We start from the raw sequence: 21,423 nt of genomic DNA, 5'->3' as shown, positions 1-21,423 counted from the left end.
TAGAGGAAAATCCGATTTCTTGCCTGCATTTCTTGGCCCTTTGCTCCATTTTGAAAGCCAGCAACTGCATCACTCCAGCCTCATCACATCTCATTCTCTGATCCTCCTGCTTCCCTCTCCAATCTTTTAAGGACCCTCACTATTAGGTGGTGCTAGTGGTAAAGAATCTGCCTGCCAATGCAGGAGACGTAAGAGATGTGGGTTTGATCTCTGGGTCAGGAAGATTCCCCTGGAAGAGGGTATGGCCACCCACTCCAGTATTCTTGCCTGGTGAATCCCACGGACAGAGAAGCCTGGCAGGCTACAGTCCTGGTCGATAGGTTGCAAAGAGTCAGACACGACTGAAGTGACACAGCAGGCAAGCATGCATGATTACATAGGGCCCATCTGGATAATTCATGATACTCCATTTCAAGATTCTTGACATCTGCAAAATCCCTTTTGCCATGTAAGGTAACATATTCACAGGTTCTGGGGATTAAGACATGAATCTTTGAGGTGGCGGTTTACTCTGCCTAATTTATACTTGTTGCATAAAGCATTTTTATTTGGTCATAAAACTCACTTTTAGGTTGACATTTCCCCTCATATTTCTTTCCATTGTCCTAACTCCCTTCTTAACATTCAGGCTGCATGCCATTTAGTGAGATAATATATGTAAAACATATTTTTTACAGTTTGAGCCTGTTTTGCTCCCTATGTATCCCATGGAACTAGAACTGTGCCTGGCACTTGTTAGGCACTCAACAAACATTTGATTAATAAATGAACAAATACTTAGTCAACTGCTAGTTAATCCAATATATATATTTAACCCTTCCCTTTTTTTCCATTTTTTAAATTGAAGTATAATTGATTTGGGACTTACCAGGTGGCACAGTGGTAAAGAATCTTCCTGCCAATGCAGGAGACACAGAGATGCAGGTTCAATCCCTGGGTCAGGAAGATCCCCCGGAGCAGGAAATGGCAACCTGCTCCAGAATTCTTGCCTGGAAAATTCCATGGACAGAGGAGCCTGGGGGGCTATTGTCCAGGGGGTCACAAAGAGCTGGACATGATTGAGCTACTGAGGGCAGCACATACCTAGTTGATTAAATGTTGCGTTAGTTTCAGGTGTATAGCAAAGTGATTCAGGTGTGTGCGTGTATGTGTGTGTATACTCTTTTTCAGATTCTTTTCCATGATAGGTTATTATAATATACTGAATATATTATATATCCTTGTGCTATACAACAAGTCCTTGCCGTTTATCAATTTTATATATAGTAGTGTGTATCTGTTAATCCCTTTCTGCTAGTCACATGTGTGTGTGTGTGTGTGTGTGTGTGTGTGTGTTCATTATCTAGCTGCTATTCCCAGTAAATATGGGAGAGGACTCATACCTTGGGTAATGATATACTTTCCTAAATAAAGTAAATTTTATGTTGGGTGGGTCCTATCAATAGACATCACCTTTCGAAATTATTTTTGAAGGACTCAGCACTGCTTTGATTATTGAAGCCTAGGAAAGATTAGAAAATGTTAGTTTTCTCCTCCCAAATAAGCTTATTCTTTTATTCATAACTTACTCGAGTTTCCTCTTCCCTTTAATCTGCTTCATCCATTGGTAAATCATCTGCTGGATCATATAATCATAGTCAAAACAATTCACAGATGGGGCCCTAACCTGCCATCATCGTCTGTGACCCACAGGCTCTTTGATACTCGGTACAGCATTCGGGAGAATGGTCAGCTCCTCACCATCCTGAGCGTGGAAGACAGTGACGACGGCATTTACTGCTGCATTGCCAACAATGGTGTGGGAGGAGCTGCCGAGAGCTGTGGAGCTCTACAAGTGAAGATGAGTGAGTGGGAAAGAGAATCATCCATTGATTTCTAAGCTGACTTGGTACACTTTGAAGCAGACAGTAAACAGAGCCTCTTGCATATCTGGAGGTTGGGCAGCCAGAGAAGTTCAAGTTCAAATCACAACCTTGAGACAGTTCCACACCTTTTATTCCTGCCATCACCCACCACCCTACAGGCAAGCCTCATCCTTTTCTGCCTCCTCCCATTTTCTAGCCTTTATTATGGCTCTTTATTTGCACCACCAGGAAATCTTTCACCAGGAACTCCCCTTTAAAATCTTTACCATGTACCTTTAGTTTAAAACAGTTTCATTACAACCAGACACCCTTTTAATCTCTAACCTCTTTGCAGACACTTATTCTACCCTTTTGCCTCATTTCAAACCTGAATTTCTTGAGTGACTTTTCTTTTTTTTTTTTTTATTAGTTGGAGGCTAATTACTTCACAACATTTCAGTGGGTTTTGTCATACATTGACATGAATCAGCCATAGAGTTACACGTATTCCCCATCCTGACCCCCCCTCCCACCTCCCTCTCCACCCGATTCCTCTGGGTCTTCCCAGTGCACCAGGCCCGAGCACTTGTCTCATGCATCCCACCTGGGCTGGTGATCTGTTTCACCATATATACATATATACATGCTGTTCTTTCGAAACATCCCACCCTCACCTTCTCCCACAGAGTTCAAAAGTCTGTTCTGTACTTCTGTGTCTCTTTTTCTGTTTTGAATATAGGGTTATCATTACCATCTTTCTAAATTCCATATATATGTGTTAGTATGCTGTAATGTTCTTTATCTTTCTGGCTTACTTCACTCTGTATAATGGGCTCCAGTTTCATCCATCTCATTAGGACTGATTCAAATGAATTCTTTTTAACGGCTGAGTAATATTCCACGGTGTATATGTACCACAGCTTCCTTATCCATTCATCTGCTGATGGGCATCTAGGTTGCTTCCATGTCCTGGCTATTATAAACAGTGCTGCGATGAACATTGGGGTGCACGTGTCTCTTTCAGATCTGGTTTCCTCAGTGTGTATGCCCAGAAGTGGGATTGCTGGGTCATATGGCAGTTCTATTTCCAGTTTTTTAAGAAATCTCCACACTGTTTTCCATAGCGGCTGTACTAGTCTGCATTCCCACCAACAGTGTAAGAGGGTTCCCTTTTCTCCACACCCTCTCCAGCATTTATTGCTTGTAGACTTTTGGATAGCAGCCATCCTGACTGGCGTGTAATGGTACCTCATTGTGGTTTTGATTTGCATTTCTCTAATAATGAGTGATGTTGAGCATCTTTTCATGTGTTTGTTAGCCATCTGTATGTCTTCTTTGGAGAAATGTCTGTTTAGTTCTTTGGCCCATTTTTTGATTGGGTCATTTATTTTTCTGGAATTGAGCTTCAGGAGTTGCTTGTATATTTTTGAGATTAATCCTTTGTCTGTTTCTTCATTTGCTATTATTTTCTCCCAATCTGAGGGCTGTCTTTTCACCTTACTTATAGTTTCCTTTGTAGTGCAAAATGGACAAATTCTTAGAAAAGTATAACTTTCCAAAACTGAACCAGGAAGAAATAGAAGATCTTAACAGACCCATCACAAGCAAGGAAATCGAAACTGTAATCAAAAATCTTCCAGCAAACAAAAGCCCAGGACCAGATGGCTTCACAGCTGAATTCTACCAAAAATTTAGAGAAAAGCTAACACCTATCTTACTCAAACTCTTACAGAAAATTGCAGAAGGTAAACTTCCAAACTCATTCTATGAGGCCACCATCACCCCAATTCCAAAACCAGACAAAGATGCCACAAAAAAAGAAAACTACAGGCCAATATCACTGATGAACATAGATGCAAAAATCCTTAACAAAATTCTAGCAAACAGAATCCAACAACATATTAAAAGAATCATACACCATGACCAAGTGGGCTTTATCCCAGGAATGCAAGGATTCTTTAATACCCGCAAATCAATCAATGTAATACACCACATTAACAAAATGAGAGATAAAAACCATATGATTATCTCAATAGATGCAGAGAAAGCCTTTGACAAAATTCAACACTCATTTATGATTAAAACTGTCCAGAAAGCAGGAATAGAAGGAACATACCTCAACATAATAAAAGCTATATATGACAAACCCACAGCAAGCATCACCCTCAATGGTGAAAAATTGAAGGCATTTCCCCTGAAATCAGGAACAAGACAAGGGTGCCCACTCTCACCACTACTATTCAACATAGTGTTGGAAGTTTTGGCCACAGCAATCAGAGCAGAAAAAGAAGTAAAAGGAATCCAGATAGGAAAAGAAGAAGTGAAACTCTCACTGTTTGCAGATGACATGATCCTCTACATAGAAAACCCTAAAGACTCTTCCAGAAAATTACTAGAGCTAATCAATGAATGTAGTAAAGTTGCAGGATATAAAATTAACACACAGAAATCCCTTGCATTCCTATATACTAACAATGAAAAAATAGAAAGAGAAATTAAGGAAACAATACCATTCACCATTGCAACAAAAAGAATAAAATACTTAAGAGTATATCTACCTAAAGAAACAAAAGACCTATACATAGAAAACTATAAAACACTGATGAAAGAAATCAAAGAGGACACAAACAGATGGAGAAACATACCGTGTTCATGGATTGGAAGAATCAATATTGTCAAAATGGCTATTCTACCCAAAGCAATCTATGGATTCAATGCAATCCCTATCAAGCTACCAACAGTATTTTTCACAGAACTAGAACAAATAATTTCACAATTTGTATGGAAATACAAAAAACCTCGAATAGCCAAAGTAAGCTTGAGAAAGAAGAATGGAACTGGAGGAATCAACCTGCCTGACTTCAGACTCTACTACAAAGCCACAGTCATCAAGACAGTATGGTACTGGCACAAAGACAGAAATATAGATCAATGGAACAGAATAGAAAGCCCAGAGATAAATCCACGAACCTATGGACACCTTATCTTTGACAAAGGAGGCAAGGATATACAATGGAAAAAAGACAACCTCTTTAACAAGTGGTGCTGGGAAAACTGGTCAACCACTTGTAAAAGAATGAAACTAGAACACTTTCTAACACCATACACAAAAATAAACTCAAAATGGATTAAAGATCTAAATGTAAGACCAGAAACTATAAAACTCCTAGGGGAGAACATAGGCAAAACACTCTCCGACATAAATCACAGCAGGATCCTCTATGACCCACCTCCCAGAATACTGGAAATAAAAGCAAAACTAAACAAATGGGACCTAATGAAACTTAAAAGCTTTTGAGTGACTTTTCAAACTTGAGTGACTTTTCTGTTTAAAGGGAGGCTGTTTACTTCTTATCCACTTCAAGTCAACAAGACTAGCAGGTACTAATGGTTCACTGCTGCTTTTAAGCCATTATATTTTGCATTCCTGTGCAAAACCTTTCCTCTCATGAAGGCTTATACCATTTTGACCAATCTCTCTAACTCTATTCATCATCTACTCACTTCTAGGTCTTCTCCCATATTTCTCAAAGATTTTGATTCCAGATTTATTATCTTTCTATCCACTCCTACTCCTGCCATTATCCTAAGAGATTTTAACAGCCATGAAACAGAACCACTATTCACTTCATCCTATAGCCCCTTTGACCTTCACAAGTCCAGTGATCTTAACCTTAACTCTTTATCAGTCTATCCAATCTACGATCTTGGTACCCCAGGAAACAGACTGTATTTCAAATATTAAACCCCATTAGGTCACATCCTGAACATAGACATTTCTATTTCCAGCTCTGTCTGATGAGTGAAATGGTTTCTCACATTCCGGACTTGCCTCCAAACAGAGGAACCAACTTTATCGGTCTCTTTCTCAGCTAAGGACAGAGTCCAGCTCCCTCATGCCCTTCTTCCCACGCCAAACCATCACCATCATGGTCACGCTCCTGCTCTTACCTCCTCTCTGTTCTCTGTTTCATTGACCCCGCAATGGGCACATCATTCAGTTCTCTCTTCACTTCATTCTCTCTCCTACCTGGCATCATCACGCGGACCTTACTAGCATCCTCAAATCTCATGAACCCTTGTGCCCCAGCACCTAATGCTTGTAAACTCTCAACCTTATAATGACATAACCTTTATTTTCTCCTCTCTGACATCACACTATTGATGGGAAAAATCACAGAAATACGCATATTAGCACCATACCAAGCATGGTGGAATCCAGTTCTGCCTGCGACCTTTATTGTAAATTTTTGTTGTTGATTTTCATCACTATTTCTTTCATCTTTTATCTTTCAGTTTTGTTATTATTGTTTTGCTGGAGGAAGTCACTCACTGCTTCTTTTCGGTGTGAACACATGAGATGTATTTTGTGAATGTTTGAATGGCTGAAAGTCTTTATTTTGCCCCCCATATTGAGTAAATAATTTGTCTCAATACAGAAGTGAAGTGAAGTCACTTAGTCGTGTCCGACTCTTTGCGACCCCATGGACTGTAGCCTACCAGGTTCCTCCATCCTTGGGATTTTCCAGGCAGGAATAAGTGGAGTAGGTTGCTACTTCCTTCTCCAGGAGATCTTCCTGACCCAGGGATAGAACCCGAGTCTCCTGCATTGTAGGCAGACGCTTTACCATCTGAGCCACATGGGAGTTTTAAAAGGCTTTTCCTTTAGGTTTTAATAGACAATTATTCATTGCCATATGACATTTTAGGTTGAAGATAAGAAATCTTTCTCTTATTTGTTTACACATAAATCTGATATTTATCCTAACTTTTTTTGGATTTTTCTATTTCTAGAATTCTTAATGTTTCAAACTGACAAGAATACAACAGGCTGTGTTTTCTTTTGTTATTTCTACTTAGTCTTAGGTGAGCCAATTTACTCTAAAAACCAAAGGTTTTTTTCCCCCCAAGTGAGCTACACTTTTTGTCTATTTTCTTCCTCTTCATTTGACCTCATTCTTAAACTTTTAATCAACCAATATTAGGTTTCTTTTTTTGTTTTTTTATAACTCCAAGTTTATCCTCATATTTTCTACATATCTATCTTGATATTCTACGTTCTAGGAGATTTGCTTGACTTTTCCTTCTATTTCATGTATTTGGTCTTCAATATAACCATGCTGCTATTCTGATGTTATCTTCAGTACTTTGACCTAAAGACCCATATTTTTTTTTTTAAGACCCATATTTTAAATTTCCAGGTGTTCTTTCTTCCCTGGTTGCTCTGTTTTTCATAGCCAACTCTATGTGTTGCATGGTGCAGTATTCACTTATCTAAGGATACTATTTACACATTTTTAAAACCTGTTCGTCCCTCTGCTTTGCTTCTGTTTTTCTTCATGCTAAATTTTGATTTTATTTTGGTTCTTTTCCTTCATGTTCATGGTCTTTCTCAGATATCTGTTAATCTTTTATGTTTATCACACCTAGAGATGATGTCCGAGATTAACTGTAATAGGTAAGTTGTGAGGACATCATGGGAAAAGCTGATCTGGAGATTCTGAGAGTAAGTAGGTCAGGATGTACCCACAAATAGGCTTTCTTTCAGCATATGGGGCAGTAAGAACACCAAGTAAGGAAGAAGGATCTATTTTGCTGATGAATGAAAGAGTGATTCCAAAGACAGAGCATGTTTAAGTACTTTACTGCTTTGTGATAATCTTCCTTCGAATATTGTTCGTATTCATGCTGGCACTAAATGTTCTTGATTTTGGTTCTATCTTAAATCCCCTTTTCTTCTTCTCTCCTCTTCTTTTCTCCACTTTCTCTTTAGGAAAGCTCAGCTAGTGTGGGTACACACTGGTGTGGCCATCCCAGCTGTTAACACTGCCACACTGCTTGCTAAAGAGCTGTTTCCTGAGACTTTCAAGGTCCCTACCCACATTGCTACCTAGGACCTCCTTAGGGAGCTCCTTCCCCCAGATTCTTTATGGTCCAACAACTAAAGGCTGAATTTTGGCATAGCAGGACACCTCCAGGATCCAACCTCAACAGAATAACCAGTTCTGATTAGTCAATGCTCACGGCTCCACCTGAATCATGCTCCCTCAGAGTGGGGAATCCGTCACTTCGCATCAGTACTCAATTCATTCCTAGTTTACTTCATCATCAACTACTCACAAAGTTCTCCTGACTTCTCATCAGTAGGTGGCAAAGATATCATTTTCACTGAGAAGATAGGAGTTATTTGCTTTAAACAAAGGTTTTCTGCCTAAGACATTATCTGTGACTCAGGTTTGCCATAGGGATCAGTTCAGGGAGCCCAATGAGAGGAATGAATAATACTGTCTTTGATTACATCACAGGCATATCAACTCCTAAGCTAGGCTTTGATCAGTAGCTGCATGACAACTCTACCCACAATCAAGGTGCCTAGTCATTATCTAAATGTACATATTCATCGTCATTGATAAGAAGGAGGATTGTATGCTTTACATAGCAGGCACAGCGACAAAGTTGATATTTTCCTATAACATGTTTAAAGCTTGTCTTGTACTTTTGCCAGAGTGCAGGATCATACCACCTGTAAATGGCAATAAATAACTAGATTAAAAATCCAACAAAACCATGTCCCCTCAACACTCAACACACACACAAACACAGACACACACAGTTGAAGTAGAAGGGGGAAAAAGTCCTTATTTCCTACTCTTCTTTGTCAAAGCAACACATTGATTATGGCACATGACCTGAAAGAAGTAAAATGCATCCATTTCTCAGTAGTCTGTCCTGCTAGACAGACTCTATTTGATAGTTCTCTATTTGATATCTGTAACATAAAATTCCTAAGGAAATAAATTTAGTTTTCATTATTTTATGAATGCTTCACATAGTAAAATAAGTGACATCCTGAACTTGTCAATTCTTCTATACATAGATTTAATAACTTCTTCCTCTGAAAGCTCAGTACTGGAGAATAAAAATTAACTGACATAAACTATTTCTTCTGAAAAAATTAATTTAGGAGTGTTTCACAGTATATACAAGTTTGCTTTGCAGAGTAGAGTTACTCTGAATTGTATTACAGAATTCCTCTGATCATAAATATAGTAATATCTGATTTATTTTCTAGAGGACAAATGTATCTAATTTTTAATCATCAAATTTAATGGTCAAATTAAGATGGAAACTAAAGGGACAGTAGGTCATAACTCAGAATTGTATACAAATGTAAACATATCAAACCTTTATTTTCATATGTTTTCATGTCTGTTACTATGAATTAATGTGAGTTGTTACAGCAACAGCTTATTTTAATCAACTTTTTATTAACTATTTTTAAAAGTGAAGACCACTATGATAATTTCACACTCCTAATATGTTTATGAATTGATCTTTTTTCAAATAAGATAAAACAGAGCTAATCTAAATTTTAAAAAATTATTTGTTTGATATCCACTAAAAACATGGCTTAGCACTTGGTGAGTTCTGTATTATAATACACCTAAGAATATTTTTAAAGGATATTAAGAATTAAGCATAAAGTTAGAAATTCTAAGTTTAGTAAATCCAAATTGCCTTTTTAATTTTTTCCTTTATTTTCCTTTAGAACCTAAAATAACTCGTCCTCCCATAAATGTAAAAATAATAGAAGGATTAAAGGCAGTTCTACCATGTACTACAATGGGCAATCCCAAACCATCAGTGTCATGGATCAAGGGGGACAGCGCTCTCAGGGTAAGTGATGATTATGTTAAAACATGTATACACAACGTATTTTCAAATACAACAATCCTTTGCAAATTCAGTCACACACTTACAAACTTCTAGTATAAAATGTTTTCCATGCACAACATTTTAACCAAACCTAAATATTTTAACCAAATCTAAATATTTTCCATGTACAACACTATAACCAAACCTATATCTATATCTATCTATAGATAGATAGATAGATATAAGGCATTCTGGTTGGGGCTGAGTAGGAGAGAAAAGAGATAGGGACCAGTAGTGTTAAGGATGATAAAAGAGGCAGAGCAGAGCTAAGCTAGAGTCTTCTTTGTTGGTGGTCAGTTGGTTGGTATTTGAATCGTTTTTTTTTTTAAACATTGAATCTTTGAGACTCAACAGATTTTTTTAAAAAAAGGAACTAAGCTTTAAGCTTTAGACCTGACAAATAGCTTCTAGAAGGAGAGAGAAAGAAATAAGATTTGGAAGAAAAGGAATGAGAACATTCTGGAGTGAAGTTAGAGCATTAAGACTCAAGACTGGTGACCTTGACAATGACCTCAATCATATACAGTAGTCAAACTTGAAATACATTATTCACATCCTTATTTTGTACTGCTTTTGTATCTTATACCTACATTTATTGATAAATTACTATTCTGCATCATCATTGTCTCCTTCCATCCTTGTATAACCTACTATGAACTCAGTGAGGTCACAGACAATGCGTTTTTCGTATTACTATACTCAGAGTATTCCATGGGGGGATACATAGATGTTGATCTCAATTAACTGAAATACAACATAATATCAATTAGCTTTGCTTTATTTAAAATAAAATGAATAGTTTTCATTTTTATGATAATCTATATAATTTTCTGGCTTTCTTTTGTTATATTTTCTACAGTAAAAGAAGGAGTGGCCCTATATATACTAGTGAATTTAGATCCCCAAGGAGAATACAGATATAATATTTTAATTATAAAGACCAGTTTTTGTAATTTCTGTAGAGTTTTCTAACTTTTAAAAGGTCATGTATTCCCCTAAAGATCCCATATAGGCAGTAAGTATGCTTGTTAAGAGCAATGCTTTTAATCAAACAAAGTTTTTTTAGATATCAAATTCTAAAATAAGACTTGTTGGTTTAGGACATCCAATAAGCCTTGGGGTCCTCATGTATTGAAAGAAAATAAAAATAACTATATCTTATGGCACTGTTATTAAAATTTATTTTTATAAGGGAATCTTATACTATCTCATTTGTTATTGTATGTTATCCATAATAAATGTCAAATGTTAAAATAGTATTTCTGATGAGTGATAATGATGACTTGATGAAATATTGCAAATGTATCCTTGACAGACTCATGTTCATGCAAAATTCATGTACCTATCTCTGGCAGGAAAATTCCCGAACTGCGGTTCTTGAATCTGGGAGCTTAAGGATTCATAATGTACAAAAGGAAGACGCAGGACATTATCGATGCGTGGCAAAAAACAGCCTTGGGACGGCATATTCCAAACTGGTGAAGCTGGAAGTGGAGGGTAAGGAGCTGTGTTTCTTCTGATGACAGTGCTAGCAGAAGGCCTCACGCTCTACTGTGAAGGCTGTACTTCATCTTGTAAAACAGAGAGGCAGTAAGGAGTTTAGTGCCCTCAATTATTCCAGATATTAGACCATCAAGTCAACACTCAAAAACTGAAAGGAGGGAAAAAAAGTTCCTTTGTTTAATAGGTCATACTCCATCTATATTCCATCAATTGACTGAAATAGACTATAGTACTAAAACAATAGAATACCATTTTAGAATATCTTCCTGGCTTGGACAACACTCCCTTGTTTACCAATTTGAAGATACTCATCTTTCACAGCATAAAAGATGTGTCTTAAAAATGTATCAAAAGAAAAATGTAACTTCTTTCCAGATTGTATTCTGTCACAAAGGTTAAGAAAAATAAAGTACTGACTCAAAATGTATAACTCCAAATGGTCCTATTTCTATGAGTTATACTGTCAAGATATTTTACATTTTTTAAAATGTTCCTTGAAGTCAATTAATTCAACAGCTGGCTGTAAAAGATCTTCACTGAGAAATCAGAATCCAGATTGAGCTAGGGATTCTATCCATTTGGTCATCAGCTCCCTCTTGACCTGAAATTATATCAATTTTGCTTAAAAATAGAAACTTTCAGCTTGCCTATATTAGGTGAGGAAACTGAGTGCAAAACTCTTTCCACCTTTTCCTGTTATAAGTCTTAGAATTAACCTCTCTGGTTCTCAATTTTCTTATCTGCAAAGTGGGGTTTATTGTGAGTATTCAGTGAGATAAGTTACTGGTAGTATTTAGCACAATGTCTGGCCCTTTATAAACACTCAACAAATGTTGACTATAAGAATTATCACTTCCTTTTCTGCTTTACTGTTATCTGATCAATAAAGTGATTATCACACATTGACACAAATTACATTTCAATTGGGAAAGGTTTCACAGTTTCCCCTAGCTTGCTTTGATGTCACCTTTCTCTTAAGCCAAAATTGACCCCTTCCTACATTTCTTCCTTCCCAATCACAGTTTTCTATTAGCTCCTGTAAGATTATCTTTATTGCCTAGCTAGATATTCTCACAGCTTTAATGATCTTACTTCTATTAACTGTTCATGGAAAGGAATGAAATTAGAGGAAATTGTGGTTGTCAGACATAAAAAGGACATATTTTTAGCACAGCTGCTAGAATTTAATATCTTTTAAATGATTAATGCTATTTAAAGCTCAGAATGCAACCACCACCTGATGTAACTCACATCAGTGAAAATTAAATAAACATACAAACACATTTGGTCACACTTTCAGACACAACGAATGTCTGCCTGGATTCAGTGTTTCCTTGAACTATGCATGGAGGGATACAGAATAAATGTTAGCCATTTATAAACAATACCATGAAGATTTTTCTCTTCAAGGCATGAAATATGAGCCCTCTGATTCATAACATAAAACATTGATTGTTTAGGTTACTGTCTTCAAAGATAATGGAACAATTTGCTTTAGTTTCGGCCTAGAGAAAATTATCACAAATCTCACTAGTTGGAGCTCAATTACACACTTAGTTTTGCCTTGCCATTTAGTTTTGTATCATGCCTATCAGTAAAACTGAACACTCTCCTTCCTAATATTTAAACAGTCATGTTCATTGTGTTAACAATTAATATATATAAGACATTTATTCAAGTTGCTAGTACTGAAAGCTCATAATATCATTTAAAGGTACTTTAAGCTCATTTTAGCACACATGTCTATTTCTACTTCATTCTAGTCCCTATTAAAGTAGTCAATATACACAAAAACATGTAACATGCTTAGCACAACTGCTGGTATATACTATGCATTTAGTAAATAGCATCAGCTAAAATTATTACTATTAGAACATAAATATTGCAGCAAATCTGTTTGGGCTCTTGAAGCTCCATTTGGGCTTCCACTTAAATAAATAGTTGAGGCTTGTCCACAAGATATAACACAGACACAACCTATTTAAAAGAAGGGTCAATTAAACCAACAACACAGAGGAGATAAAAAAGGCAACTAAGAAGTCACTGGAAGAATCCCAATATGCCTGCAAATGCCTGCTGTCTTGGCAGCCATGAGGGCTGAAGATGAAGCAGGGTCACTCAGGACAGATGAGCGTTTGTTACGTATTGTGTCAGTAACGCTGCAAATTAGTTTGAGCAAATCAGAACGAGAGCCCTGTCAGTGCTATATGATGCTGGGCTATATCTACGGCAAACAGGTATGCCAGGGGAAGACAGGGTTTGTCTGCTGTCGTGAGCGTCTAATGAGGTTAACCTTGCCAGTTTATATAGATTTGGTACAGTGTGTTCACTAAACCTTAGCAGCCATAACAAAGGTGAAAGAAATACCCTTGGACACGGAAGTGAAGTTCCCTCTCCAGATTGCCATCCTCAGGCTGCTGGGTCACTGGAATGGTAATATAAAGATATTTTAGGGGACTTCCCTGGTGGTTCAGAAGTTAAGACTCTGTGCTCCCCATGTAAGGGCCTGGGTTTGATCCCTGGTCAGGGAACTACATTGCACATGCAGCAACTAAGACCAAGCATAGTCAAATAAATTAAAACAAAACAGGCTCTTTGCTATCCTAGCTTATGAAAAAAGATTCTACCTTTCCGCCTTGCCTTAAAAGGTTCAAAGGGTGACATGCAAAATTACTGATGGAACAATCCAATTTAACCATGACCAAACATGGATATATTTATAAAAGGATGAACAATGTGATGTCTAACATTTTAAAACACTAAATGCCTTACAGGGATTATTTTATTTAATTTTCACTAGCAGTCAGTGAGGAAGGGCCTATCATTGTATCATTTTAGGAAACCGAGGAACACAAAGGGTAACTAACTCACTCAAGGCTCCACAGATAGAGGTACCTAAGTAATGGAGTAATGCCGAGTACAGTCTGTTCTGTTAAATAACAGGAGAATCATGTGTGACATTGTCAAGATTAGGGTCAGAATGGGGATGGGGGAAGAAGCCAGAATTCTGTGAATGAAGGAGAATGGGAGTAGAAGAAGAGAGATAATAGATGTAGATTTATTTTTTCCCAATAAATTTGGCAGAAAAAAGAGATGAGTCCAAAAAGTGAGCAGTAGTTGGAAGCCTTGTTGGCACACAAGTAGTGTGGTTTTGCATAATTTCTCTTTTAAAAAAGATTGAAATGTTTTTTTAAAAAATTGGCAATGTTAAAATATTAATGAGAAGGAACCCAGAGAGAAGAAAAATTTGAATATACAGGAGAGAGGCTGAATATTCAAGGGACTGTGGTACTGGAGAAGGTAAAAGAGATGAATTCAGCAACAAACTTTTTATGGGGGTGACCACATGACCCAGTTTACCCTGTTCTGGTTTACACCTGTCATCCTAGAATAATTATTAATAGAGTCCCTCTTTTACTTTCAAAAATATCCTGGCTTCAATGGTAAATTGCATGATTATTGTACGTACACAGGAAAAAGAAACTTTCTTCCTTGTAATAGGGAGAAAGGAGAAAGGGGGTGTATTCCGGTATAAATGAGTTCATAAATTAAGTGGATGGAATTTGAGAAAGCTCTGTTCTGATGGGCTCTGCTTCCTGTAGGAAGTAGGAAGTAAGATTATCTTCTGAAAATACTCCTATAAAGGGGGGCAGAGGGATGAGGAGGTTTTTAAATAGCTGTGGAGGATGGGGGCGATGACTCACAGGAAAACCAGGCTTGCTGGGCAACATGCAGGTTTCAGCAGAGAACAGGACTAGGAATACAGACTGGCAGCAATTTGCTTCATTCTAGGTTTCTCCTGCAGGGTGGCACAACAGTATAGGTATAAGTCAGAAAAAGTAGAAAGCCAAATCCAAAGGCAAGATATAAGCATTGGAGCTTTGCCAGGAAGGAAAAGAGGGCAAGAAAGTTGAGAATATTATGAGAGAATGCTTGAAATGATGACTCATGGAATCTTTATGTACTAAATACACAAACGTGGGATCAAACACAGAGCTCAAGCAACATGATAGACAAGATAACATGAAAATCTTTCTACTACAAACATTCAGAAATGCCAGGTTAGTTGTATAACTCATAAGGAAAGAACATTTTCTGAAGTCAAGAATGAACAGAAATTTGCAAAGCAGAGCCGTAAGATCATGGGGCGGTTGGACATTGTCCTCCATGTAATAAGACAGGTGCCCATTTCTTTAATGGGTAAGGTCAGTTTTTAAGACTCTTAAAGGGACAGAAGTCAGTCTTTTGCCCCTGTGAAGTGGAAGCTGGCATTGATACCCTTATATAAAGCTGAGAACCACAGAAGTAAAAAGGTAGGCCAGCAAAGTTCTACCCATCAGCAAGGAAAGGCAATACAGAGGCTTGTCTATCTCTCCATAAGAAGAAAAAAGGAGTTTTCTTATTAATGAATATCCAACACTCAGGACTATATCTCAATTATACTTGATTTTGAATTCATGCTGCCAGCACAGCCAGTTTAGGAATCCCCAGCTAGAGAAATTAACATATAAACTAGTCCTAGGTCTTCCAAAGACATAGAGATGGCCAACAGGCACATGAAAAGATGCTCAACATTGCTAATTAATACAGAAACACAAATCAAAACCACAATGAGGTACCACCTCACATTGGTCAGAATGTCTATTATCAGAAGGTCTACAAATAATTAATTCTAGAGTAGGTGTGGAGAAAAGTGAACTCTACTATGCTGTTGAGGGAAATGTAAATTGCTGCAGCTACTATGGAGAAAGAGTATGGAGGTTCCTTAAAAAAGCTAAAAATAGAACTACTATATGATCCAGCAATCCCACTCCAGGGCATGTATCCAGAAAAAATGAAAACTCGAATTTGAAAAGACACATGCACCCCAACATTCATAGCAGCACTGTTTACAATAGCCAAGACCTGGAAGCAACCCAAGCGCCCATCAACAAACAACTGGCTTAAGAAAATGTGGTATATATACACCGGCATATTACCTGACTATAAAAAAGAATGAAATAATTGTCATTTGCAGTAACACGGATCTAGAGAATATTATACTTAGTGAGGTTAAGTCAGACAGAGAAAGACAAACACTATAAGAGTCATATGTGAAATCTAAAATATAATACAAATGAATCTACATACAAACAGAAACAGATGCACTGACACAGAAAACAAACTTATTGTTAAATAAAAGGGAGAAGGGAGGGAGGGACAAATAAGGAATGTGGGATTAACAAACTACATAAAATAGATAAGCAACAAGGATTCACTGTATTGCACAGGGGAATTACACTCGATATCTTTAACCTACAATGGAATATAATCTGAAAAAAATAACTGAATCACTTTGCCGTACACCTTAAACTAATACAATATTGTAAATAAACTATAATTTAAAGGAAAAAATTAGTCTCAGGTCAAAACTTTTAACAACAAAAAAGCTGAAAAACAAAACACGTTGCACAGGGTAGGGTTTAGATAAAGCCACACTGAGCATGAATTCACAGTGCAGAATTATCACATCCACAGGAAACAACCTGCCTTGCGTGAGAGGTAGCTACCACAATAAATAAAGAGATTTAAGCCCCAGGAAATCCAATTAACAACACAATATAATAAATATTCTCAAATGAATATGTTAAAGTGAAACACACAAAAGGAGGAATGACAAAAAAGAAAAATACATCAGGAGGAAGAAAGGCGAGCCTGATAAAGAATTAAATATAATTTTAACAAGTGAAAAATACAAAGACTAAAGTTAAAATTCAGTGGATGGATAATGGTATATTACCCAAAGTAAGATTATCACAAAGTTGTTTATAACAGCAAATTTTTAAATATAATTTAAATTTGCATCAATAAGAGGCTGACATTATGTGATGAAATTCGTGTGAACCATTAAAAAGGATGAGATCAATCTATAAGTAGTAACTTCTATAACTATCCACCATATATGTAACTTGGGTATGTTTCCTATCTGAAATTTCAGTTTCCTCATCTCTAAAACAGGGATAAAAATAGCACCTACCTCTTAGGTCGTTGTAGTGACTACATGAATTATTACTGGCACACAGAAAGCATGATATAATTATCAGCTGTCTTTATTACTAACCATTAATATTTATATAGTGCTTACCATGTGCAAGTGAAAGAGAAAATGAAAGTTGCTCAGTCATGTCCGACTCTTTGTGACCATATCAAGGCACTATCCTATTTCTTTAGAAATATTAACCATTAGAAATATTAATGTTTTCATAAGTAAAAAAGTAAGTCAAAGAACAGTATGTTATATATTATACATTGGGCTTCCCTGGTGGTTCAGCTGGTAAAGAATCTGCCTGCAATGTGGGAAACCTGGGTTCGATCCCTGGGTTGGGAAGATTCCCTGGAGAAGGGAACGGCTACCCACTCCAGTATTCTGGCCTGGAGAATTCCATGGACTGTATAGTCCTTGGGGTTGCAAATGAGTCAGACATGACTGAGCGACTTTCGCTTTCACACATTGGAATAGAATAGCAGATTGTTAACTGTCATCATCTCTGCATACAAAATTACATGAAGGTGGTTACCTTCCATCATACACTTTATAAAGCTTTAGACTTTCTGAACTTTTATATAGAGACCTTTATAATTAGAAAGAATGAAAGCCTGTATTTATGCTTTGGAAAAAACTACTTCTTCCAAATATACTATTTTAATCAAGTGACATCAACCTTTCTGTTCATTGGTTTGATATACTATTTTTGTATTTCTGTTGCTCCATTCTGCTTTAGAACAAATACAGGGATGGAAAAAGTTTTGTCAAAGGCAATTGATTCCTATATTGATTAGATATTCACTACACTGGGGTATTGAACCAAAGAATGTTCAGGGAGGGGTCATAAGAAACAGAACATAGAAACTGCCATTTCCTTAGGGGAGGAATTAATCCGTAAAGACAGTAAGCTGAGAAAGTAAGGGAGCCAATTAGATGGAGTGGGAAGTGAAAAGTTTCAGAGAGTGGCAGCTGTGGTGAATTCTCTTCTCATTTGACTCTTCTTTCTTACTTATGAGCAGAAACCTAAAATTTATGATTCTACAGTGGCTTGGAGGATCCCAACTAAAATTCCATTTGGGTTCTGATTTCTCAATGAACATCTTCTACACTTGGTTAGGTGTTATTGATTCATAGGTAAAATAAAGGTAAGTTTCCACAGAAAAGTGAAGCACTTCTGGGTGAGAACTATATAGGTATGTTGACTTGCCCTTGCTAGGGAAGTCTTTGGTTTCCAGATCCCATATTCACCTGGAAGGCAGAAAAGAGATGTCAACCTCACAACTATGGAGGATCTTCCCCTGGAAACGTTAACCCCTCTCTCAGGTACCTCTGTGATAACGGGCTTTAGGACAGGCCTCATGGCCGGATAGATAAGGGCCAGAGAAATATGAAACATATCATGTTTCATAGAAAGTTTCACTTTCTAAGTGCTCATTTTAAAATACTTTACCATATTTGGAGTGAATTCCCAGTCATTGGTTTCTTACAACAAGCATTGGCTAATTTCTTGTTTCTTTATCATGCGTTTCAATATATCAGGAATTGAAATTTGTCTTACCCAGCTTAAAGGCAATCCTACCTCATTTGTGGCTCCTGCCCTTCAGCTAAGAAGATTCTTTAGCTGTTCCCAAATATGAGAATGAATATACAATTATAGAACAAAGATAAATCATATTTCCCAGAAAGATTTCCTTATATTTAACTTCAAATATTGCTTCTGTTGAGATCACTTCTTTTAATTAGTTCCTCACAGAGGTAAAAATATCTTTTTCAGCAGCATAATTCCATGTAGCCTCACCCCCACTCACCACATCTGAACAAGGATTCTTACTGCATTAGTTTTCTTTGATTGAAAATGGACAAAGTAACTTCTCAGGGCCCTATAGAAAGAATTACCTTATAAGTCAAGAGACAGCCTTGTCTCTTTCTAACCTACTTCATGTTCTACCTCAGGCACATGAGCATCCAAAGAATGATTCATATCATTTCTCTTATGTGTCTAACTGAAACAGATTTCCCCTGAGTACTCCCAAGTACTCCAGAGCACTCAGTGGCAGAGCAATACCACCTTGAATTATGATGATTTGAATGATAGAGCTGGCGTTATCAAGGAGAGGCTGCCATCAAGGGAGGCTATCAATGACCTCTGAAATACCAGAGTCTTGTTTTACTTTCCTGATTTTGACCTGAGGGATATTCTTCCTTTAAAAAATGTGTTTCATAAACATCATAGAAATTAAATATGTTTAAGATGATAATGTAGGCTTTATATAGACTGAAAGGTTATTGTTTTGAGATTTTTTTAATCATTGGGAAAGATCTATTTTAAAAATTACAAATAGCTAATTTTCTTATATTTCCCTTACATTCTTACATATTTCCCTTAGACTTCCCTTATATCCTTCAATTTAATTATTATGAAATGATTTACTTATTTGGAGATGAGCACTGATCTTATGCCTTCTGTGAATATAACATCCAGACAAATCAAGCTTTGTGGGTAGAAACTGGTTGAGTGTAGAAGACTTGAGACCCCAGTTAAAATAGATGGATATTGGAATGGACTGGGCTTCCTGGTGATGGCATGTTCTATTACTACCTCATTTTCCCTTGGAGCTTTAAGGCATTAAGGAAAAGGTTGGGCAGAAGGGAGGCTAACACCAAGCGTTTTCAGTCAATGGCCACCAGTGGGAAGAGGGTACCCGGCACCAGCACAAAGCCCAAGATGAGAGCCCAAGAAGCAGATCTAGAAGAGAACAGAACCCTTCTAGGTAGAGGGTTATTGTGGGCTCCTCTAATATTTAAACAACTCCTTGTTTGCAGGAGGCCTCAAAAATAGACCCATGTCTCCACACCTGGGAGAGGCATTTTGGGGAGTAAGGAGGAAAGGTGAGCCACCTGGCAAATTTAATTGGCTCCCGTGCAAGCGTTCCCAACACTGGTCAGGGTCCTTATTGCTCCTGTCAGTCCCTTTCTCTGCAATCTGAAAAGCTTCACCAGATATCCTTAGGAATAACTTGCTCTGTGGGAGGCTTCTGTTGTTGATTTTTTGCAGACATACACAGTATATAAAATAAGTAGAATTCTAAAAGACCAAACAAATACGTATGTACATAGGATGACCCCCGAGGCAAATGTGAAGAGATCTAAGAGATCAGGACTGTTTTCAGAAATGTTAGACTTCTGTCCATCTTCTTTCCCAGAGATCAGATTTCCTTACTGCATCTAGAAAAGTAGAAGTGAACATGTAATGTTTACACACATTTGATTGACTTTCTCCTTTGTTTACGCTGCAGCTCTTAATATGACAAATGCCACAGAGAGAGGTATTTAAACCCCAGTGTGTGCTGTGCTCTCAATGATTGCAGTTTTAATAAAATTTGCAGTGGCCCTGTTCCCGGCATCAGTTCTACCTGTTTGATGGCACTAACGGGTTTGATTTGCTGTCATGATTACACTGTGTAATTAAAAACCAAAGAAAAGCAAGAGGCATAAACCTTCGATATTCCTGGGGGCTATCATAGGGAAAATTAAATCTGCATGATTCATAGGGTGCTTGCTCTCAGAGAAGGGTTTGACCCATTGATTTCCACTTTAGGGGAGATCACGCTGCATTCTCATCTGAAAAGTTCTGTAGTGTGTTCAAGAAACAATGGTAACGTGGTCTTTTATTTGAAGAGTTGTCAGTAATGTTCTCTAAGGATAAAAAGACTTGTATGATTATGCACTGAACATATAATACTTCAAGGTAAAGAACAGTTAGAATCTCTTCAATTGCTCTGAAGAAAAAATGTGCTGCAAAGATTTTTCTTCAGTTGTCTAAGATAATAGAACTGATATAATGTTGACAGTATATTGTTTGAAATGAAATTGAAAAGTTAAGGAACTTAGTATACTGGCTAATAACATGGGCTTTAGATTGTAGAAAACTGTCTGGGCTCCAGAGTCTAGAGCCAGCTGCTTAAGTTCATATCCTGGCTCCAGCATTCACCACTTCTGTGACTTCAGATAGGTTACTTCCTTTTATAGTACCTCAGTTTCCCTATGTGTAAAATAAGGTGAATACTATGTCCTATCTCATAAGTTGCGAAAGGATAAACCCAAATACTACATTTAAAGCTCTTATAAGAGTGCTTGGCACAGAGTAATCACTCAAATAATAGCCATCAATGCAGTTATAGGACTAATGAAACTTTGGTACAACAAAAGCAATGACTTAAGCACTTGGGAAGACATTTACAGCTCTTTATTTCACATGCCATCTTTATCTTTGAGGTAGAAGCAGTCAAGTTCAATTGCAAAAACTAAATTTTTACTTAAGATACAGTTGATGTT

At 37.2% G+C, this 21,423-nt stretch overlaps 1 protein-coding gene across 2 annotated transcripts in view; it reads left to right on the top strand.

Annotated features, from left to right (window-relative positions):
* The window catches only part of MUSK (muscle associated receptor tyrosine kinase), a 95,513-nt gene that overhangs the window by 15,553 nt on the left and 58,537 nt on the right, over window positions 1–21,423 (top strand). For both annotated transcript variants that reach the window (XM_043870538.1, XM_043870537.1), the window contains exons 3-6: window positions 1,693–1,844; window positions 9,394–9,521; window positions 10,916–11,057; window positions 20,385–20,414. In XM_043870538.1, coding sequence (XP_043726473.1) covers window positions 1,693–1,844; window positions 9,394–9,521; window positions 10,916–11,057; window positions 20,385–20,414 — 452 coding nt within the window. The remainder of the gene's footprint in view (window positions 1–1,692; window positions 1,845–9,393; window positions 9,522–10,915; window positions 11,058–20,384; window positions 20,415–21,423) is intronic.

The sequence above is a fragment of the Cervus elaphus genome, chromosome 16 (assembly GCF_910594005.1).
Source record: "Cervus elaphus chromosome 16, mCerEla1.1, whole genome shotgun sequence".
Classification (NCBI taxonomy): domain Eukaryota; kingdom Metazoa; phylum Chordata; class Mammalia; order Artiodactyla; family Cervidae; genus Cervus; species Cervus elaphus.
Note: the sequence above shows the minus strand (reverse complement) of the source record. Positions and strands in the feature narration are given on the sequence as shown.